The sequence below is a fragment of the Cydia splendana genome, chromosome 21 (genome assembly GCF_910591565.1).
Source record: "Cydia splendana chromosome 21, ilCydSple1.2, whole genome shotgun sequence".
NCBI lineage: Eukaryota > Metazoa > Arthropoda > Insecta > Lepidoptera > Tortricidae > Cydia > Cydia splendana.
In genome coordinates, this window is record NC_085980.1 from 10636995 (window position 1) to 10656864 (window position 19870).

Here is a 19870-nt window from a genome sequence, read left to right on the forward strand (position 1 = left end):
TATAAACCGAGTTTTTGAGACATTTTCATCTGAGTGCTAAGTTATCTACCTACTTATAGCTACGAACAATACGAACATTCGAGAGTTGTGCAAGTCATCATGTCTACATTAGAAAAGCTTATTGAATATCAAGAGGAGTTAATCAACAATTTGAAGAAATCTGAGAAGAACTATAAAAAATCGCCTAAAGAGAGAATTAAGCAGCCGTATTTAGAAACTAGACTGGAACTACTTGAGCAACAATTTAACGAGTTTCAAAGCGGACATAAGGCGATTATTTCCAAAGCGTCAGGAGACAGAACGGATACATATTTTACACAAGAGAAGTATGAGGAGTTTGAGGAGTTGTATGTTCAATACAAAACGATTTTACGTGAAGCTTTGAAAATGTTTTTGCCATCAAATGCCCAATCATTACCGCAAATTAGTGACAAGGCCGTTGTCAGTGAAAATGGGAATTGTGACGTAAAATTACCTCGCATTATTTTGCCGACTTTCAGTGGCAAATATGAAGAATGGCAAACGTTCTATGATATGTTTTCCTTGTTAATCCACACAAATAAGAATATTACGGCGGTTCAAAAAATGCATTACTTGAAAAGCAATTTATCTGGAGAGGCGCTGAGTTTACTTAGTAATTTTTCGACTACCGATGCAAATTATGATGACGCTTGGAAACAATTAGTTCGACGTTATGATAACAAGAGATATAACTGTAATGCTGTTATGAGGAGCTTATTTTCGACCAAGAAAATACATAACGAGTCTGCTAACGCTGTGAGGCATTTATTGGACAATACATCAACATGTTTGAAGTCGTTGCAGAATATAGGCATTAGCACGAGTACTTGGGACACAATTATCGTGTATTTGGTGATTACAAAATTAGACGCTGAATCTATTAAGCAGTGGGAGCAGCATTTGAATATGCTAGGCGACGACTTACCTACCTGGGAGCAGTTGCGTGAGTTTTTGGAGTACAGATTCAGGTCATTGGAGATGATTGACACCAACACGTCCCGCCCAGCACCACCAGTTAAGCCTGCAGCTAAGGTTAAAACATTTCACACTGCTATCGAGAATAAAGTCAAGATGAGTGACATCGAGTGTGCTATGTGCCATGAGACCCATCACGTTTATCACTGCAAGCAGTTTGGTTCTATGACGCCCAAGGAACGTCAAGATTTTGTGCAAAACAATAAACTGTGTTTTAACTGCCTGATGCCCACACACTCTGTAATGAAGTGTCGTCAGACGTCGAGTTGCCGTAAATGCGGAAGGAGACATCACACTCTCCTTCACTTCGAGAGAGATACCAACCAGGAGACGAGAGCTACGAGCGAGGTTGCTGCGTCATCGGCGTCACCGAGTGTACCCCTACCCGAGAAACCGAGCACAACACGAGGTGACGCCGATGACCGCTTCAACCTAACCGAGTGCTACTCGCGACGGCTAGAGTTAAGGTATTTAATTCCACTGGTTGTAAACAAACTATTAGAGCTTTAATTGATCAAGGAAGTATGATTTCCTTTATTACTGAGTCAACTGTTCAATTACTTGGTCTCAAACGTAGACCTGTAAGTACTTCGGTGTCAATGCTAGAGGAGTGTAGTTTGAATACCAAACACATGGTTTCATTTCGCGTGGTATCATGCCATGACCCAACAAGTTCAGTCGAAGTTTGTGCTTACGTATTACATTCTTTAACTGCTTTGCTTCCAGCTATCAAGCTTAAAGTGCCTAAATGGACAGAGATTGAAGACTTACCTTTAGCGGATCCTGAGTATTCAACGCCAGGTAAAGTTGAGATCCTTCTAGGTGCCGAGGTGTATGCAGAAATATTACTCGAGGGCTTAATCAAGAAGCGTTCAGAGGCGAGCAAAGGAACCATGATAGCTCAAAATACTATGCTCGGATGGATCGTGTCTGGCCGAGCAGTGAGAGGATCTGAGACTGAGGTGAGTGCGAGATTTACTAGTTTGCATGTTCATATTCAGGAAGATGACTTATTGAGAAAGTTTTGGGAGATGGAGAACGAGCCTAATATGATTAAAAAAGACATGACTAAGAGTGAGCAACAATGTGAGGAGTTTTTTAACTCGACGACTGTGAGAGATGACGATGGTAGGCTTGTAGTAAGACTACCATTCGCAACTGAGGACCCTAAGTGTCAATATGGCAATTCTAAGGAAATTGCTATCAAGAGATTAGAGATTTTAGAGAGAAAATTAATGAGAGAACCTAAACTTAGAGAAGAGTATAACAAGGTCATGGAAGAATACCTAAGCCTTAATCACATGAGGGCAGTAAGTGAGAGAGAGTTAGAGAATCCGAAGGCTGTGTATCTTCCTTTCCACGCTGTGATTAGGGAGGACAAGGAGACGACAAAATTTAGAATTGTATATAATGCGTCGAGTAGGGGAGTCAACAATGTTTCCCTTAACGACGATCTCCTTGTCGGCCCTAAACTACAACAAGATTTGAGACACATTTTAATGAGAGCTAGGAGTCACAAGATCTGCCTTGTCGCAGATATCATTAAGATGTACAGGATGATTCGTGTAGTTGAGGAAGACACGGATTTCCAGAGAATCGTTTGGCGGTTTAAGTCAGACGGATCAGAGCCAATACAACACCACAAGCTATTGAGATTGACATTCGGGACAGCTTGCGCGCCTTATTTGGCCGTTAAGTCATTACAAAAGCTTGCAGAGTTAGAAGAGAGTAAGTATCCATTAGCTGCGAGAATAACAAGACAAGACTTTTACATGGACGACTTAATTACTGGAGCTGACACTGAGACTGAGGCACTAAAAATATTTGAGGAGATGAATGAGTTGATGAGATCTGGTGGTTTCGAACTTCAAAAATGGAATACTAATTCTACAACTGTACTGGAGAAGATTGTAGGTAATAAAGAGGTATCAGAGCAGACAGTGCACCTAAAACTAAATAATACAATGAAGGTTCTTGGAGTGAGTTGGAACAGAGATACAGATAATTTTGAATATACATTAAATTTATCCAATGTTCAAGAACCTATTACTAAGAGAAAAGTGTTGTCTGATGTAGCTAGGTTATACGATCCCCTGGGGTGGATTGCTCCAGTCGTGGTTGTTGCCAAAATCTTCATCCAGAAGTTGTGGAAGTCGGGTCTAGAATGGGATTGCCCATTGACAGAAGAGTTGGTGAGAGAGTGGCTGTCGTTCAGAGAGGCATTGGTAGATCTTAAGCAGCTGGCTATACCAAGATGGCTAAACGCCACGCCGAGCTCAAAGATCGAATTGCACGTTTTTGCAGACGCTTCAAAGTCAGCGTTTGCAGCAGCGGTCTACATGAGAGTGACTGATGAACTAAATGGTGTACATGTACATCTGATAACAGCTAAAACAAAAGTAGCCCCGACAGAGAGAGAAATTTCCATCCCGAGACTTGAGCTGTGTGCTGCCGCCTTAGCAGCGAAACTTATATTTGAAGTTGCACAGGTAATGGACGTACCTAAAGAGAACCTACACGGTTGGACAGACAGTACAATAGTTCTAGCCTGGCTCAAAGGAGGATCAGCTCGTTGGAGTACATTTGTGAGTAACAGAGTGTCTACGATCTTGAATATACTGGAGTTTGAGCAATGGAGTCATGTACCTACTGAGTTTAACGCTGCCGACTGTGCGTCTCGCGGTTTACAACCAAGAGATTTACTAGACCATTCATTGTGGTGGAATGGTCCGCAATGGCTAGCCCAACCTGACTTTGAGAAAAACGACATAATCATAGAAGACACACATGAGGAGGAAAGAGTCGCATCTTTAACTGTTGTATCCCATGTTGATGAAGAACCCCCAATCTGGTCGAGGTTTTCTTCATTGTCGAGACTGTTAAAAGTTATTTCGTACTGTAGAAGAGTATTAAATCTAAAATTGCCAAAAAACGAGAGAGTTAAATTACCTAATTATGTAACTTCTGAGGAGATGGATAAGACTTTGCTTTCGTGTATTAATCAAGTTCAAAAAAAAGAGTTTTCACATGAGATAAAACAGTTAAAGAGTCGAGGAGTCGTGCCTAAAAAGAGTTGTCTACGCACTCTTTGTCCTTTTTTGGATGAAAAGGGGACATTACGAGTTAGCGGTAGAATAGAACAATCTGATGCAAGTTACGATACGAGACATCCGGTGATTATGCCTGGTAAAAATCAATTTACCTCGCTTCTAATTATTGATGCTCATCATCGTACTTTGCATGGCGGTCCTCAAATAATGTTAAATTTTTTAAGATCCAAATATTGGATATTGCAAGCGAAGGATCGTACTAAGAAGGTTTATAGAGAATGTGTCACGTGTTTGAGATATTCGAGCAAGAAGTCTATTCCTATAATGGGACTTCTACCTGAAGCGAGAATGAAACCCAGTAAGCCTTTCAAATCTACGGGGGTAGATTACTGTGGTCCTATTAATATAAGGTTTTCACCAGGTAGAGGAGCTAAGTCTTTTAAAGGCTATATATGCCTGTTCGTGTGCATGGTTACCCGGGCAATACATCTCGAGGCAGTTACGGATTTGACAGCCAAGGGTTTCATTGCTGCATTCAGGCGTTTTACTGCAAGGAGAGGTTACTGCCAAGACTTGTATAGTGACAACGGCACTAATTTTGTTGGTGCTGACAGAGAGATGAGAGACATGTTTAACACTGCTAAATCATCATTACCTAATGAGATAGCAGCCATACTTACCTTAGAGCATACGACTTGGCACTTCATCCCTGCGCACGCTCCCAATTTCGGCGGTCTTTGGGAAGCTGGGGTTCGTAGTACAAAAGGGCATTTGAGGAAGGTAATAGCGAATGGCACACTTACCTATGAGGAATTAGCGACGGTCCTGGCGCAAGTGGAATCATGTTTGAATTCTCGGCCTTTATCTGTATTGAGCGATGATCCAAGCGACCCTCTACCATTGACACCAGGTCACTTTTTGGTAGGTGAACCATTGATAAATATAGCTGACGAATATAATCCCGAGTGTAATGTAGTTGGTTTAGATCGTTGGCGCTTAACGCAAAAAATTGTATCTGATTTTTGGAAACGGTGGTACAAAGAATATTTAGTAACCCTTAGTCAAAGATATAAATGGAATTCTAATGTTACTACCGAACCTGAGATTAATGACGTTGTTATTTTAAAAGAAGACAATGTACCTCCTGCTAAATGGATTTTAGGCAAGATCATTCAAAAACATACTGGGCCTGACAATATAACACGAGTTGTTACCGTTAAATGTAAATCAGGAATCTTGAAGCGCCCAGTTAGTAAAGTGTGTGTAATAACTAAGTGATGTTATACATAACTAAGTTATACTTGTACATATTAGTTTAGAGTGCCGACTGTGTTATGTTTGACATTTTTATTGTTGTTATTGTATAGATTTTGCTGTGTAAATAAAGAACTATGTTCTTGGCGGGCGGAATGTCCAAATTAGGCTAAGTAGTTAAGTACTTATGCTATACATGCGAGCGCATACCTAGTTATAGGTCAATATATGTATACAGTCCACATCGATATTTAGTTAGTATAGAATAAATAAGCATCGAGAGCACACGTTTTGAGTTTAAATTTCCCGGCTCCTCAATAATCAACCTTACCGCCTGGACAGCCTAAACGTCGTACTCTACTGATAAGCGATCTATTATATCACGATTGTATACAATACTATTGCAAATTTAATTTTATTAACCAACCAGAGCCACCAGAGGTTTTTTTAAAAAGCGGAAGTAGCTACTTAGAAAAGTTACCTAGGTATCACATTTTTCTGTAAAACTTTTAAAGCCCTCGAGTCCGATCACCCCGAGTAAATTACAAAGAATAGTCATTTGAAACCCAAACTTGAATAATGGCCGCCGAATACTTTTAGCAAAGTATTTTTTTTTATTTAGGGCCGCGGAACCCGCATCTTAGTATGCACGGCGTGTTTACCCAAGTTTTAATTACGTCTGACCTCTTTAATATCCATTGAGGAATATTTTCCTTTAAGATGAAATGAGTTTTTTGAGCGCTTAACGGCTTCGAGCAACAACGGGAAGGGAGTCTGCATTCGCACTATAATATTTCCCCTCTGCCGAAGCACATAACCAATTGGACATGCACACAACTAGCGGTGCGTGTTGTGACTCATCCGTACACAAAAAGAGATCGAGGTGTGCAAGATTTGTCTTTGACGTATGACATTTTCTATGTAGGTATTTGTGTCGTCATTACAAATTGGATTTTATATTTAGTGAGTGAGAAGTGCGACTGTGTGCACTTTTCCCCCCACTACAAACGATTTGTACGGTAAGGTATCGCTTGGGCTCCTCCATTCCGACGTATCGGAAGTAGAGGTAGGCGCCGCGCCGGAAAGTCTGCGCCACCGGCGCCGCCGGCCGTTTGGAAAATTGGCGCCGAGCGAGCTTGGTTAAATCATATTTTCAACCGCGAGTTTTGCTTGCTCAAAAATGGAATGCTAGAAAAATTTGATGTCAGGTTCACTGTGACTGCAATTATTATGGTGGTATCTCTTTTGGATCCCAGACTTTCAGGGTTAACAGAAATCGATTCGTATTAAGAGAAAGACAGAAACACAACTAGTGCGGCTTTTCTAATACAGTCCACTAAGGAGCACGTTCAATCGTGCGCTTTGTCATGTCCCGAAAGTAAGAAAGCTTCCGATGACTTACTGACAAATGAAGGGTACAAAGTATAAGTACTTAGGTAACAGCACAGAATAAATAATAGTACTAGGTACAGAAGACTCACTCTCTAACAAAACGCGTCTGTTACGATCAGGATAGATATGGCCGCTAGGTGGCGACAGCGCCACGCGCGGCTTATGGCTAGCCACCAAAATTGGTGTGGAACGGATGTACTTTTAGCTACCTGTAGCAAAGCGACGAAATCGCGGAGTGAGCCACGCCTGGTAACAGTTAGATACTTTTCATTACACTTGCTCGAAAAAGATAATATTTCATGTACTGAAGGACAAATGCCTATATTGTTACCGCGGCAGTTATAGGATGTAAAAAAAAAGCTCTAACTCCCTTGTGAAATTGTATTTGAATTAGAGAAAGTTAACAGATGAATGTAACTTTTCCGTCCAGCCGTGACTAATTGTTATATTCGTGCAATAAAATAATTCACACTTCATTCAGCTGACGGTTTTATAATGACTAAATCATTTCTAATGTCCCGAAACACCGTGTCGTAATGATTACGGTCTAAGGAAATAACATGTTAGATTTGTATTAGGTTAGGAGGTTAATACGGTATTTTGTGAACGGTCATGATATTTTTTATCTACTCGCCTGTCGTCATGTTTATTTAGTTAATAATCTAGACATACTATAACTAGTTTCACCGGCCAAGTTAGTTAGTTTCAGCTTGTAGGTACTATGAGTACTAATAGGCGAGGAAATGACGATATACATACGTATATAGATAACCACATGCTTATATACATAGAAAACACCAATGACTCAGGGAAAAATATCTGTGTTCATTACAAAAATAAATGCCCTTACCGGGATTGGAATCCGGGGATCGGCTTCATAGCCAGGGTCGCTACCCACTAGGCCAGACCGGTCGTCGTATTAGATTACAATATCTGGGAGACCGAGCTTTGCTCGGAAAACATAAAAAAACTAAAAAATGCGCGTTTTCCCAGAGATAAGACCTAGCTAGATCGATTTATCGCCCCCGAAAATTCCCATACCTATAGCAAATTTCATCGATATCGTTAGACCCGTTTCCGATATCCCCGAAATATATAGTTGCTCAAACCAATTTGTCAGTCAGTAAGAAGCAGGGAAACTACACTCATCCTTTTCTTTTGGGTGCTAGTACTGGTGTAAGACAAAGATAGTAAAATTCTCTCTGTCTATGTTTTAAATGAGAAAGTCCTTTGACAAACTATATATGTATACAAGAATTGCTCGTTTAAAGGTATTATTGTTTTCTGTTGCACTCATAAACATTCATTTATTAAACAAGCATCTATTTATCTTATTCATGTTTTTTACTTCCATCATGCCACAAGTCACACAGTCGTTTAATGAGAGCGTTACCTCGATTGTATGGGAGCGTCGTTTTACCGGCGGGTTCGTGTGTCTCTTAACGAAGATTTGACAGCAATAATGAGACGGATCTCAACTGAGACAATTAAGGGCGTTCGTGATCTCGCATCCAGACACCGACTCAGGATCGAGCGACTTAATCTGGCTCAGATTATGAATTCACTGTTTATTGTGAACGCAAACGGTTTCTAAAGGGTTATTATACTTTTAAGGTCATGGAATTCCTTAATCTAATGCCTTTAACGCATTCACTGCCAGGGGGCGTGGCCTAGGAACAAACTTGTATGACGGTGGACGCACATGTGCGTCGGGGGCAGTGAATGTGTTAAACGAGCAATTCTTGTATACATATATATTTCGGGGATATCGGAAACCGGGTCTAACGATATCGATGAAATTTGCTGCTGGGGTTATCAGGGGCAAAAAATCGATCTAGCTAGGTCTTATCTCTGAGAAAACGCGCATTTTTGAGTTTTTATATGTTTTCCGAGCAATGCACGGTTTCCCAGATATTATATATTACATGTGATAATTGTGACGCCTTTTGCACTTAGGTAGGATTTAGTTAGGATTTAGGATAGACGCACAAGCTAATATTTTCGCTGCACCCTTAAAGTTAAAGGCGGGAGACATTATTTCAGAGACTCAAATAAGAAAACGGGATATACCTATATGTACAGTCAAGTATATAAATATGAGTGTAAAAAACTTACTCCAAAATATGTCCCATATTTAATTTTTAACAAGCAGAAACGCCTGCGGTTGATCTAGAGGCCGTGAGTTTCTAGTGTCATAATTAACAGTTTTTGTATCACGAGTGTGATGAAAAACATTGCAAACTCAAGTCTATAAATCGCACCGGCAAGCCGTCGCGATTTAACTTACTCTCGTTTGCAATATTTAACTTACGCCCCATGTTGCACAATGTACTATTGTGCACCCATATTTTTACACTTGGCTGTACCAGAGTACCTAGTTAACTTTTATTGTATTGTTCACAGAGAGTGACCTTTTTCTAGAGTGTGCTTGACCCACAGCGAGCTGTAAATTTTACACTTTTGAATGAATGAATGAATGAAAATATGTATTTATTTTCAGGCCCATAGATAAATACCTTAAAACTAGCATACATATTATTATAAAATATATCTAAAAACTAAAAACACACAATTATGGTTACGATGCAGTTCGCAACCCTGTCAGGGAGCCGGCCGCGGAACCGCCGGAACTTGACACTCTTCGGCCAAAAGTGCCAAAACTTCTCCTTGGTAAAGGTCGCATGTTCACTCAGAACGCCCAGCACAAAACTTTTCAACTTTTTTTTTCAGCAGACTTCTTCTTCTTAGTCGGATACTCAGACAGAGCAGTCGTGGTCATTGAGGTCGTTGTACGGCCTTTTTTGTTGTTTCCCGCCATGCTTCTCTATTTATTGCATTCCGCGCGCACAGATTTAAAGGTGACCCGGGGAGAGCTTTAACTTGGTCGGTCCATCGCATTGAAGGCTGCAATCTGGGTCTTGTGCCATCCACTCTGCCCTGAACTACAAGCCTCTCCATGGCGTCGTCTTCCCTGCGCGTAACGTGACCGAAGTATTTAAGGCGAGGTATGCCCGAGGAAAATTTTCAGATTCTGTCAAATTACCCCATTTCACACACAAGCACACTTCACGCACACTACCTCACTTTACTGGGACAGGTCAGTGACCCATCCTGTTTTTTTTAAGATGCAAATGAGAGTATTTTGAGTTTCGTGTTAACCACTAGCCTCCTTTGAGGAAGAGAAACTCTAAAAAAGTTCCATTGAAAGAAGGAAGAGAAACAATATATTTTTTCTTACTCTCCTTGTCTGTTCATGTCACATGTGACGTATTTAAATGTAAATTAACTAAAATCGAATTCATTAGATACGCGTACTAAATAAACCGAATAAATACAGAAGTCGTCAGATGAAAAACGTTATTTAGGTACTACTCTATTCAATAGGGCTTTCGATAAGGCGCAAAATCAATTCAATGACAATTTCATTGAAATCATATGTGTATTCCGATGATGTTATTATTGTATAACTTACTTACCTTAGCTTAGCTTCAATCTGTATATATTTAATTATAGTACCTAGCTATTAAGAAAATTTTGCATGCTTTTTCAAGTGAAATGTAGGGGAGAGCGGGGACAAACGTAACGGCGGGTGGAAAGGAAAGTAACTATTGCTCTGTAGGTGTATCTAATAGTCAAAACACCACTCCGCTGCTATTAGGTGATAGACAGTGGCGCCCCCTTCACTTGCATTCAGTTGAAACGGGCGCCACGTGCTATTAGGTTGTGTGAGAGGACCCAACGTGATTTTTCTAATCAAAAGTACGTTTTTCGACTTTTAGTTATTTGATGTTTACGTTGTATTAAAAACATACATTTTCTGAATATTTGCATATCCCCTAGAGTGGCATTGTCCGGCTCCCGGTCTCTACGGTAAGTGGCGGGAGCCGGGAGACGGACAGACATAACAAGCCGTTGAATGGCGGCGCCTCAGATTTAACGGTGGGTTGAGGTTGAGTGGCGCGGCCATTTTGGAAAAATATACGTCAAGTGGCGGGGCCTCCAGGATGGTTATCGCGAATTTGGCGCGTGTTAGAAATATGACCGTTTCTCAAAAAATATGTATGAAGGATATATATATTAACTATGTATTATTGAAATCAGCCTAAAGTGGTTTATTTGATTGTATACCAATGAATTACATTCTATTTTATGTGAATTATGCTGGACTTGATCAAATCTCATATTATTACCATTTTTTTTCTACTTTCATGTATAAAAATACGTATAATTAGGAAATAAAACAATTGACTGTAGAAAAAGCAGTTTTTATGACAAAACAATACATTTAATATGATTCACACAGTTCTAACAAACTTTATTTTACGCGGGAATTCGACCGTTAAGGAATACCATCCTTGTTTATTGACGAATGCATCTTGCAAGAGTGAACAAGCAAGGCATAGTTTTAACGGTTTTATTTTAGGCGCGAAATACGATGTCGCACAGAGGCCGGGAGACGGTCTCTGCCACTCACGGGCTTGTTATGACGGAACCGTCTCCCGATTCGCCGCCAGTTAGGGAAGTGTTCGGCTCCCGCCCTCTGCCACGCAGGGGCATATTTTAAAAAATGGCCGCGCCATTTCTCCTACCCTTCAACCGGAGGCCCTGCCACCCGAAGGGATATTGATTATTGATTAGATTGATTGCAATTTATTTTCTCGACCACGTTCCGTTTCAAAGATATCTTTCAGGTTTTCAGAAAAATGCGGTCGGGTACAAAAGTAACAAAGCCGTATAGGTACAAAAGTAACATTTACATCCCATACAATATATACCTATTGAATCTAATATGGTGTCACATGCTTAATGCGTCAATGATGATTTAAACCAGGGCTCGCCAAACCCCGGCCCGCGGGCCAAATCCGGCCCGCGAAGCGTTCCAATCCGGCCCGCCGACAGCGGTCCAATCCGGCCCGCGGGAGGCAGGCTCCAGGTGTTCAGTCCTATCAGTATCAGTTCAGCAGCAACCAGATACACCCCCCCCCCCCCCTCCCTCGGCGCCGACGGTGGCCCGCGCGAACATTATGAGGCCCTCAGGTAAAAAAGTTTGGAGACCCCTGATTTAAACGATGTATGCCATATTTGTGAGTGAAAAAACTCTGACCCTGAATTAATTATCTGAGTAGAAAACATGTTTATAACAGAATAATTGACCTCATCACTTGAAATAAAAACAATTTCTAACAAGGACTTAATATTGATTTGTTTTCTTAAAATGCTAATGTTTATGTAGTTAAAATGCAAATATTAAAGTGTGTGATCAATAATAATTTACATATTTAATTAGTACTTTTTTGATTTCATATACCTATCATATTATATTAATTACAGCCCACTGTGTCTTGTTACTTTTGACCCACACGTGTTACTTTCTGCACGCCAACGGGGTCATGAGTAACAAAAGACGATTTTTTAGTCACTCTGGTACTTACATACAAAATACACAATTATAAGGTTAATCAAGATGTTAATGTACAGAACATGCAATGAAGTTATATATGACTACATTAATTTCATCAAAATAATAACGGTTAGCCAGAAACTAAGTTCAAAGTACAAAGTGCTGCGTTTCTCCCCGCTCTCCCCTACGCATCCAAAATTACTGTCCACCTATGTTCATCACTACATTTTTGCAAACATATCGTTATCTTTATCAATAAATAAAGTCCTGGCAGGGTGGAAATTTAATTTTGGCGGATTGTTTTTCTCTGCATCTGACTGTACAGCTACGCCAAATTTTTGGTAAACTTACGGTTATATGTTCAGAATCTGAATCCGTGTAGTTATTTAGTACGGAAATACTTAAGATATGGACATTCCTCTGGTCCTTGAACTACGTCCAAAAGAGAGGTATGGGCACTGTGAATTACATCTCGCTTTGTGTGGTAGGACACAGCACAGCGGATGTCATTCCAGATCTAGAGCAGAGCTCAACCTTACAGAAATCTGCAGCCAAATAACACTAGATCCTACTCATAGTATTGTTCCTGCCGGTGAGTATGGTTGCCAGTTATCAACGAGGGTGCGGAGGGTTAGGCACGGCAACGCGCATGTACCTAACACCTCTGGAGTTGCAGGCGTCCATAGGCTACGGAGACTGCTTACCATCAGACGGGCCGTATGCTTGTTTGTCATCGACGAGGTATAAAAAATAAAATTAAATATGCACAGAATATAATTGAACTAGAAACTTTGTTTTATTTTATAGTAAATTTGGATAACAATCGATACATAGACAATCACAGTAAACCAGTCCGCAACGGTATTGACCTGTAAGCCTCGTAGGCAAGTATATCTCGGCCTCACGAGCCGCAAAAACTCACTAGGACTGAGGCTAGACCATAGTCGTTTATTTATTCTTGATTTCATGAAGGTTTGCAGAACAGCACGTAACCGCATTATATATCTGGGCGGACCTCACAGCAACAAGATAGGTGTACCGCTTCAAGATTTTCAAGTAGTACACGAAATATTTACATATCGTTCCGTATTAATAGGTAATATTTGAAGATCAAAAGATCTCTAACATAAATACAAGATCACAAAATTGTCATCACAATCAGTTCATTGACGTTGACGTACAGAAGTCACATGGGTACGTTTTTAAAATTACGCAATATTAGGTAATACCAGCATAATGAAAATTAACTCCAATCAGTAAGTATGAGTCTTCAAACTTTTTTCATTTTAAGCGGGGTTTGAAGGAGCAAATTACTTAAATGATTTTAGAACCGTATTGTTTTGAGATAGTTTACTGCGTTTTTCAATAATTATCCCCCGTAAACAACAACAAATCAAATTTAAGATGAGACCCGAGCTCTATGTGATGATAATTAATTTACCCTATTTTTTTAAATACAATTTGTCTACTGGTATACTTTTTCGTATACGTATATGATTTAATGTCAAAATAATTGCAAAACCCAACTGTCAGTTTAGTGCGCCCCGCGATAGGACCGCCTTCGTTCAAGCCCAGCGGGCATCTGATCAAAGAAGTTGCGTGCACGGGACCGCTGATATCATGTTTTTGAACTTATTTATTTAATGTTAAATTAAAAAAAAAAGTAATCGCGGAATTCGCTCAAGCATAAAATTGCGCGTTATTAGAAGCAGTTTTCATATTTTTATCATTTGTGCACAAATTGTTACGAATGTTTAAAGTCCGTTTTAGACCTATGTTCGTGATCGTTTTCTATCGAGCAAAAGTCAAAAACTTAGGATTCGAATCGCGGAAGTCACTAGAAAAAGCCCTCAAGATTGTTAATTGAATGTATGGCAGCCGTATTGTGATCCAAAAAAGAGCTACGGCTTTTTAAAAACTTCGTTTTCTGAACCCACTGCACCTTAAGGATACAAGAGTGAACGATTGCCGAAAGTCTTTGTGTAACCTTGAGCTCCTGGACTGGGAGCACACTTATGTGTTATTGTATTGTATTATACATTACTTATCTACTTACTTTTCAGGGCCGCTGCGGGCTCAGCACGGTTCCATTTTTATCGACTATCACTATGCGCGTCCCTTTCGCACTTACATACTTGTTAGAACGTGACAGGCATGGTGACAAGGGATAAAAACGCGACCGTGCTAAGCCGCATGGTCTTAATTTATATTTCAAAGTCGACCTCACTTCACACTTCCCGACTCCCGTTACCGAGCACGTACCGCGTAATTAATTTGTAAGTGCTCGCTAATTTGCGTTTCCATTGTCCTTAATTGAAATTAAGGCAACGCAATTAACTGTTGATTAGGTCTGCAATCGAACCGCAATCGAACCGCGTAATGTAATGAGTTATGGCTACGCGACGTGATTTATTGCCTACGAGTAGGTTAGTTAGCCTTACCACGAGTTTCACACTGACATATTCGCTAGCGATAACTAGCTTTCTAATCTTTTATGCATCTCGCTCGTAGTGGCATATTAGTGCGAGCTAGATGTGTAGAAAGTAAAACACGCCGACGTTAGCGAATATATCAGTGTCAATTTGTCAAACTCGTGGTAAGGTAATCTTAACGATTAGGCGGTCTTCACATTGGATGCGGAACCGCATGCCGCTCCGGTGTGAGAGTGGGACATCGTTTTATACGTGTTTATTTGTACGTCTGTTAATGCCATCTTAAAGGCCAGCAATGCACTTACAACCCTCTGCTGCTGCGGGTATCTATGAGCGACAGTAATCACTTACCATCAGGAGATTCGTCTACTCGTTTGCCTCATATATCATAAAAAAACCTTTGAACGTTATCTTCCCAGCTACGCTGGCTTCCTTAAGGCATCTTAAGGCAATTAATCGGTAAGGGTGGTATTCCATCTGTCCAATGTCTGTGCATCTCACTCTCTCACTAAGCAAAATGTGAGACGCAAGACACATTGGACAGGTCCCCGGTACCACCCTAAGTAGTTTTAAATAAAGCTGAATGGTAATTTGATGATTTGTATGACCGCTTTGGGCCCTCCTCTCGCCTCTCACAAAAGGCTTGAAAGGGCATTATTAGGCAAAATGGCTTACAGCTGCCGGCAGGTACAAAGGCCTACAGTTCTATGTAGAGTCAAGGAGTTTCGTTCGATTACAAAACAAAAGAAGTTCGACCATATTTCTGTCACTAATATTGATTTCAAATTCAACTGTATTTTTTTTCTATCGTGGCTAATAGAGTCTATTTGCTGCTAATTTCTACTTAAGCATGACTCACGCTACAACGGTCCAAGCCCGGGCCGGGGCCTCTTCAGATTTCTATAGAAAACGTCACGTGATCACCGTCACGTGTCATAGAAAAAGTAGTGTCGGGCGCCCCGGACCCGCGTCTATTAGGCATCAGCCGGCCTAGCCAAGGTTACAATCGATATCGCTACGAAAACGAAACGCTTTGTGTCTCTCTATCACTCTTCCATATTAGTGCGATAGTGTCAGTTGCATTTCGGTCGCTACGGAGCGTTAGCGATTGACATGTTGTGTACGGGGCCAGGCGGCCTAGCAAAAGGGACGATCGCTAGCGCTTCGCCATCGAATCGCTTTGTTTTTCTATCACTCTTCCATATAAGTGTGACAGTGACAGTTGCGTTTCGTTCACTACGTAGCGTTAGCGATTGGCACGTTGTCTACGGGGGTAGGCAATTCATGGAAATAGAATTACTAAAATTCCATTTAGCAGCTAGTACTGCTAGTAGGTACCTTATCAGCACATTTTCCTTGGAATTCAGATAACTATGTTCTCTGAATGTAAATCCTACTTCAATACATTAGGAAATACCTACCTATTAGGAATTCTAAGGGATTTCTATGGTTCAATAGACCTGTTTGTAAAATAGTATCGGATTAATGCGAAAAGCTTCAGATCGTTCTGAATGCTGAATTGGTTTGCCTTCGGGGAAATGTAGAGTTGAATTAATTTGTCTTGTATTGCTGGCGTTCAGCCCTTTGAGCTAAGGACGTCTATAGCTAACACGTGACCTCCAGAGCTATTTGTGATTGTCATTGTGTGCTTTCAGGTACTTTAAGCTTTCAACAGGCGGCAACTAATACTTGTCAAGACAATTTTAACAACCCCAATTAGGTTACGGCTGTTTGTTTTTTCTTTTTATTTAGCTTGTAAGATTTGACCCGAATAAACATAGGTATTACAAACAAACATTGCTTAAAAGCTTATAAACTAGTAAAATGAAATGACAGACGATCGACAGAGAAATCGCTACAAACTTGGGATGCTAGAGTAATGAATTGGCCAATTGAATTGCCATTTTAATTGAGACCGCATATCACTCAGTTAAGACTAGCGGTCACCACACATTGGTAGCATCAATAAATAGGTAGATACTTACTAGTAGATGTGACAGTAGACGTAGATGTGACAAATTATTTGCTTGCGACTTGTGACAAATGATAATTTGTTTCTTCTGTATGTTTAAGACATTTCCAAATTATTCCCAACAACCTGCGTCACCACAATGATGATAAAACTACAACCACTAATAAAACCTAGGCAGTAAAAGAGGCATCAAATCATAACTTCTTGTATTACGACTGGCAATTTATGCGAATTGTCTATCTCAGTGTCGCGGTCATATCACGATTATAAAAGACCTACCTAACTTCAAACCTCGTATACACTTAGGCCATTTTCAGTATAGTTGGGATTGATAGGATATCTCGCAGTTAAAAAGGCCTATCTACCTTTAAAACTCCTATACACTTAAGCCATTATTTCAATTTTCGAGCCTGGTTTACGTACAGACAAAGGTACAGATTTATACGAAAGACGGCAGTAAAAGGAAATTGTATGATTCTTGAGGCAGGGTAAAAGTGCGAACTTTAAATTTCTGCGACATGAAGTTCATTCGCAATTTGGGTAAGGTTTTGAGTACCTACGGCGGTCCTATAATAACTTTTTTTTGGAATTTCTCTCTCGAATCTCCTCGGCCACCAAACGCAGTATCTGCTGATCCTGTCGATTTTAAAACTTACCTTGAGGTGGTGGTACTGGTGCTCGACGCGGTCCCAGTACTTAGCATCTTGAAACTTAAGTCATTGTCAGATAGAGGTGACCGCAGGGTGTCATCTATTGGGCATTAGCATGTCGAGCACTAGTACCACCACCTTAATTGTGTCTCGTTAAAATAAAGAATGTAGAACCCGCCAATCTTATTTTGATGCTAGTGCGTCGCGCTCCCAATCATTTTTCATATAATAAAATAGTTGACCACGCAATGAACCACTACTTTGTCATGGGTATGTCTCATACTCACTGTATAATAAATAATAATAGTTATTCCTTCGGCCGTGTTTTAAAATTCGCCACTCGTTGGGAATTTCCTATTTTTCGCACTTGTTTCGTACAACGTTTTACAGTACGTATGGCCCTTTAAGTTTTCGACGTAGTTACGTAATGTGCTTATTATAGCACCTGGCGGCCTAGCCAAGGTGACAATCGCTTGCGCTTCGCCATCGAATAGCTTTGTGTCTCTCTATCGCTCTTCCATATTAGTGTGACAGTGACAGTTGCGTTTCGTTCGCTACGGAGCGATAGCGATTGGCATGTTGTCTACGGGGCCTGGTGTCGTAATGTAGCACCAGATCTACTGTAAATGTATGATTTCTCCCTATTTTTTATTTTACCCAAGTGTTTATTCTAGCCATTTACCAAGGCACGTACTTAACATAACCCATGTAACATACTTACTGTACGGTCAGCCAAGAAAGTGGTCTACCACTTTTCGACTCTATCAATCAGATGATAGAGTCGAAAAGTGGTAGACCACTTTCTTGGCTGACTGTACATATTAGAAGTTGTGAGCCCGAATCAGCAGCCGATATCCCTTAGGACGTAGGGCGTGACGTAGCCGAGATCTAGGGCAGAAATACTACTATAGCTTCGAGTTTACTTTTAGAAAACCAGTTATATGATACTTAGACGTATTCTGATTTTATTAACAGGCCACGAATTAGATCAGCCGGCCTAGCCAAAGTTACAATCCCTATCGCTTCGACAACGAAACGCTTTGTGTCTCTCTATCACTCTTCCATATTAGTGCGACAGTAACAGTTGCGTTTCCATCGCTACGGAGCGTAAGCGATTGGCATGTTGGTTACGCGGCCAGGGCTATAACCGCAATAAATCAGATCCATAACTGATCCAGATACATATAATTCGTGGCTTGTTATTAAAATAAAAATATGCCTATTAATTCCCGAGGCGGTGGTGGCCGTGTGGACCAGGACTGACGGTACGGCGCGAATTCGGGAAATGAATTAGAAATTCACTAGATATGAAATAGTAAAGATATGTGACGTTCCACGGCAAAAGGTACCTTATGGCGGTTGGCGCTTACGCTATTATTAACGCCGGGCCAATATTATTGCGGCCGCCATACCTTTTGCCGTGGAACGTCACATATCTTTACTATTTCATATCTAGTGAGTCTCTAATTCATTTCCCGTATCGCGCTGCCGCTGGTAGTAATGTGCAAGTTACTGGTTTTGGGGTTCTGGTACTTATACTGGTTCATTGAGGCAGTTGCTCTTGGTAAAGGAATGAAGCGGGGTCGACGTCCGGGCGCTGTTAACACTGTAATCCATCTTCGCTTCTGAATCAGGAAAAATCTGACTTGGTCATTTGATACTCAAAGCTGACGGGCTAAGTAAATCTAGACCTGTATAAATATGATCAAACTGCGCTTGATTTTACACAAATCACAACTTGCTATAAAAATATTTATTTGTCAGAATAAATATTCATAATACAATGAAATGGAAGGCCTTTTGGCGGCTTTATTTTAAAATACGTGAATAGAGCCCATCTAAGCTAACTCTGCATCGATTTTGACGGTATAGAGCGTGGTAGTGTCATATATTATCGTCATATTTTCATACAAAATTTAACATTTGATTACATTTCTGGATTGGTAAGTAACGACGGTACGTAGCGTCAATGTTTACTTGTTGGACAAATAATGTACGGTGAATTGTCAATGTCTGGCGACAATAGGGTATTTTCCTACTAGTCAAATCAGTTACTTTTTTAGAACTGTCAAAACGATTTGCTAATAAGTATGGAATTTATATGAAACATTACATCGTGACGTCAGGTCAACTCACCTACTTTTTATATTGTTATCCGATTTATTAAATAGAACTTGTGTTTAAAAATAACTCCTATCTGTCTTTTTCTAGTAATTATCTGGTGCTTTATTTCATGCATGGTGTAAAATAATTTATTTTAAATAGAGTATAATACCCTATTGTCAGAGTGGTCAAACAGGGGCTTAACTTCCCCTGCCGACATTTATAGCTACATTATAACACGTACGTTGAGCTAATATTAAAATCTTATTCTAAACGAGACGCGCCGTTTGCGTAAGTACGCAAGATATAGGATTACATGTGCTGCTGCGATAAATCAGGCTTGTTAGACTTATTTACGGCCTAGGGCGGTAAATACACATTGCCGAACCAATGTGCTCCTTATTTGTTAAGCCTTAATTGAAGAGAGCTTTGTGACAATGCAACGTCAAATATGTATTATTTACTTAATTCTGCTAATTTAATGAGATCTATACGATTGTGCTTTTGTTTATAGAAAAATAAGTAAATATAAACTCATAATTGCAAATAGCAACATCTTAGTGGTCATGTAGAGTTTTGTAAATGTGTCACATTTATAATATGGAATAAAAACCTAAGAT

At 40.2% G+C, this 19870-nt stretch overlaps 1 protein-coding gene across 1 annotated transcript in view; it reads left to right on the forward strand.

The window, feature by feature from the left end:
• Positions 1-1425: 1425 nt before the first annotated feature.
• LOC134801011 (uncharacterized) overlaps positions 1426-19870 on the forward strand; it is a 33653-nt gene continuing 15208 nt past the window's right edge. The window contains exon 1 of the mRNA XM_063773510.1: positions 1426-5473. Coding sequence (XP_063629580.1) covers positions 1521-5324 — 3804 coding nt within the window. The 5' untranslated portion in view covers positions 1426-1520 and the 3' untranslated portion in view covers positions 5325-5473. The remainder of the gene's footprint in view (positions 5474-19870) is intronic.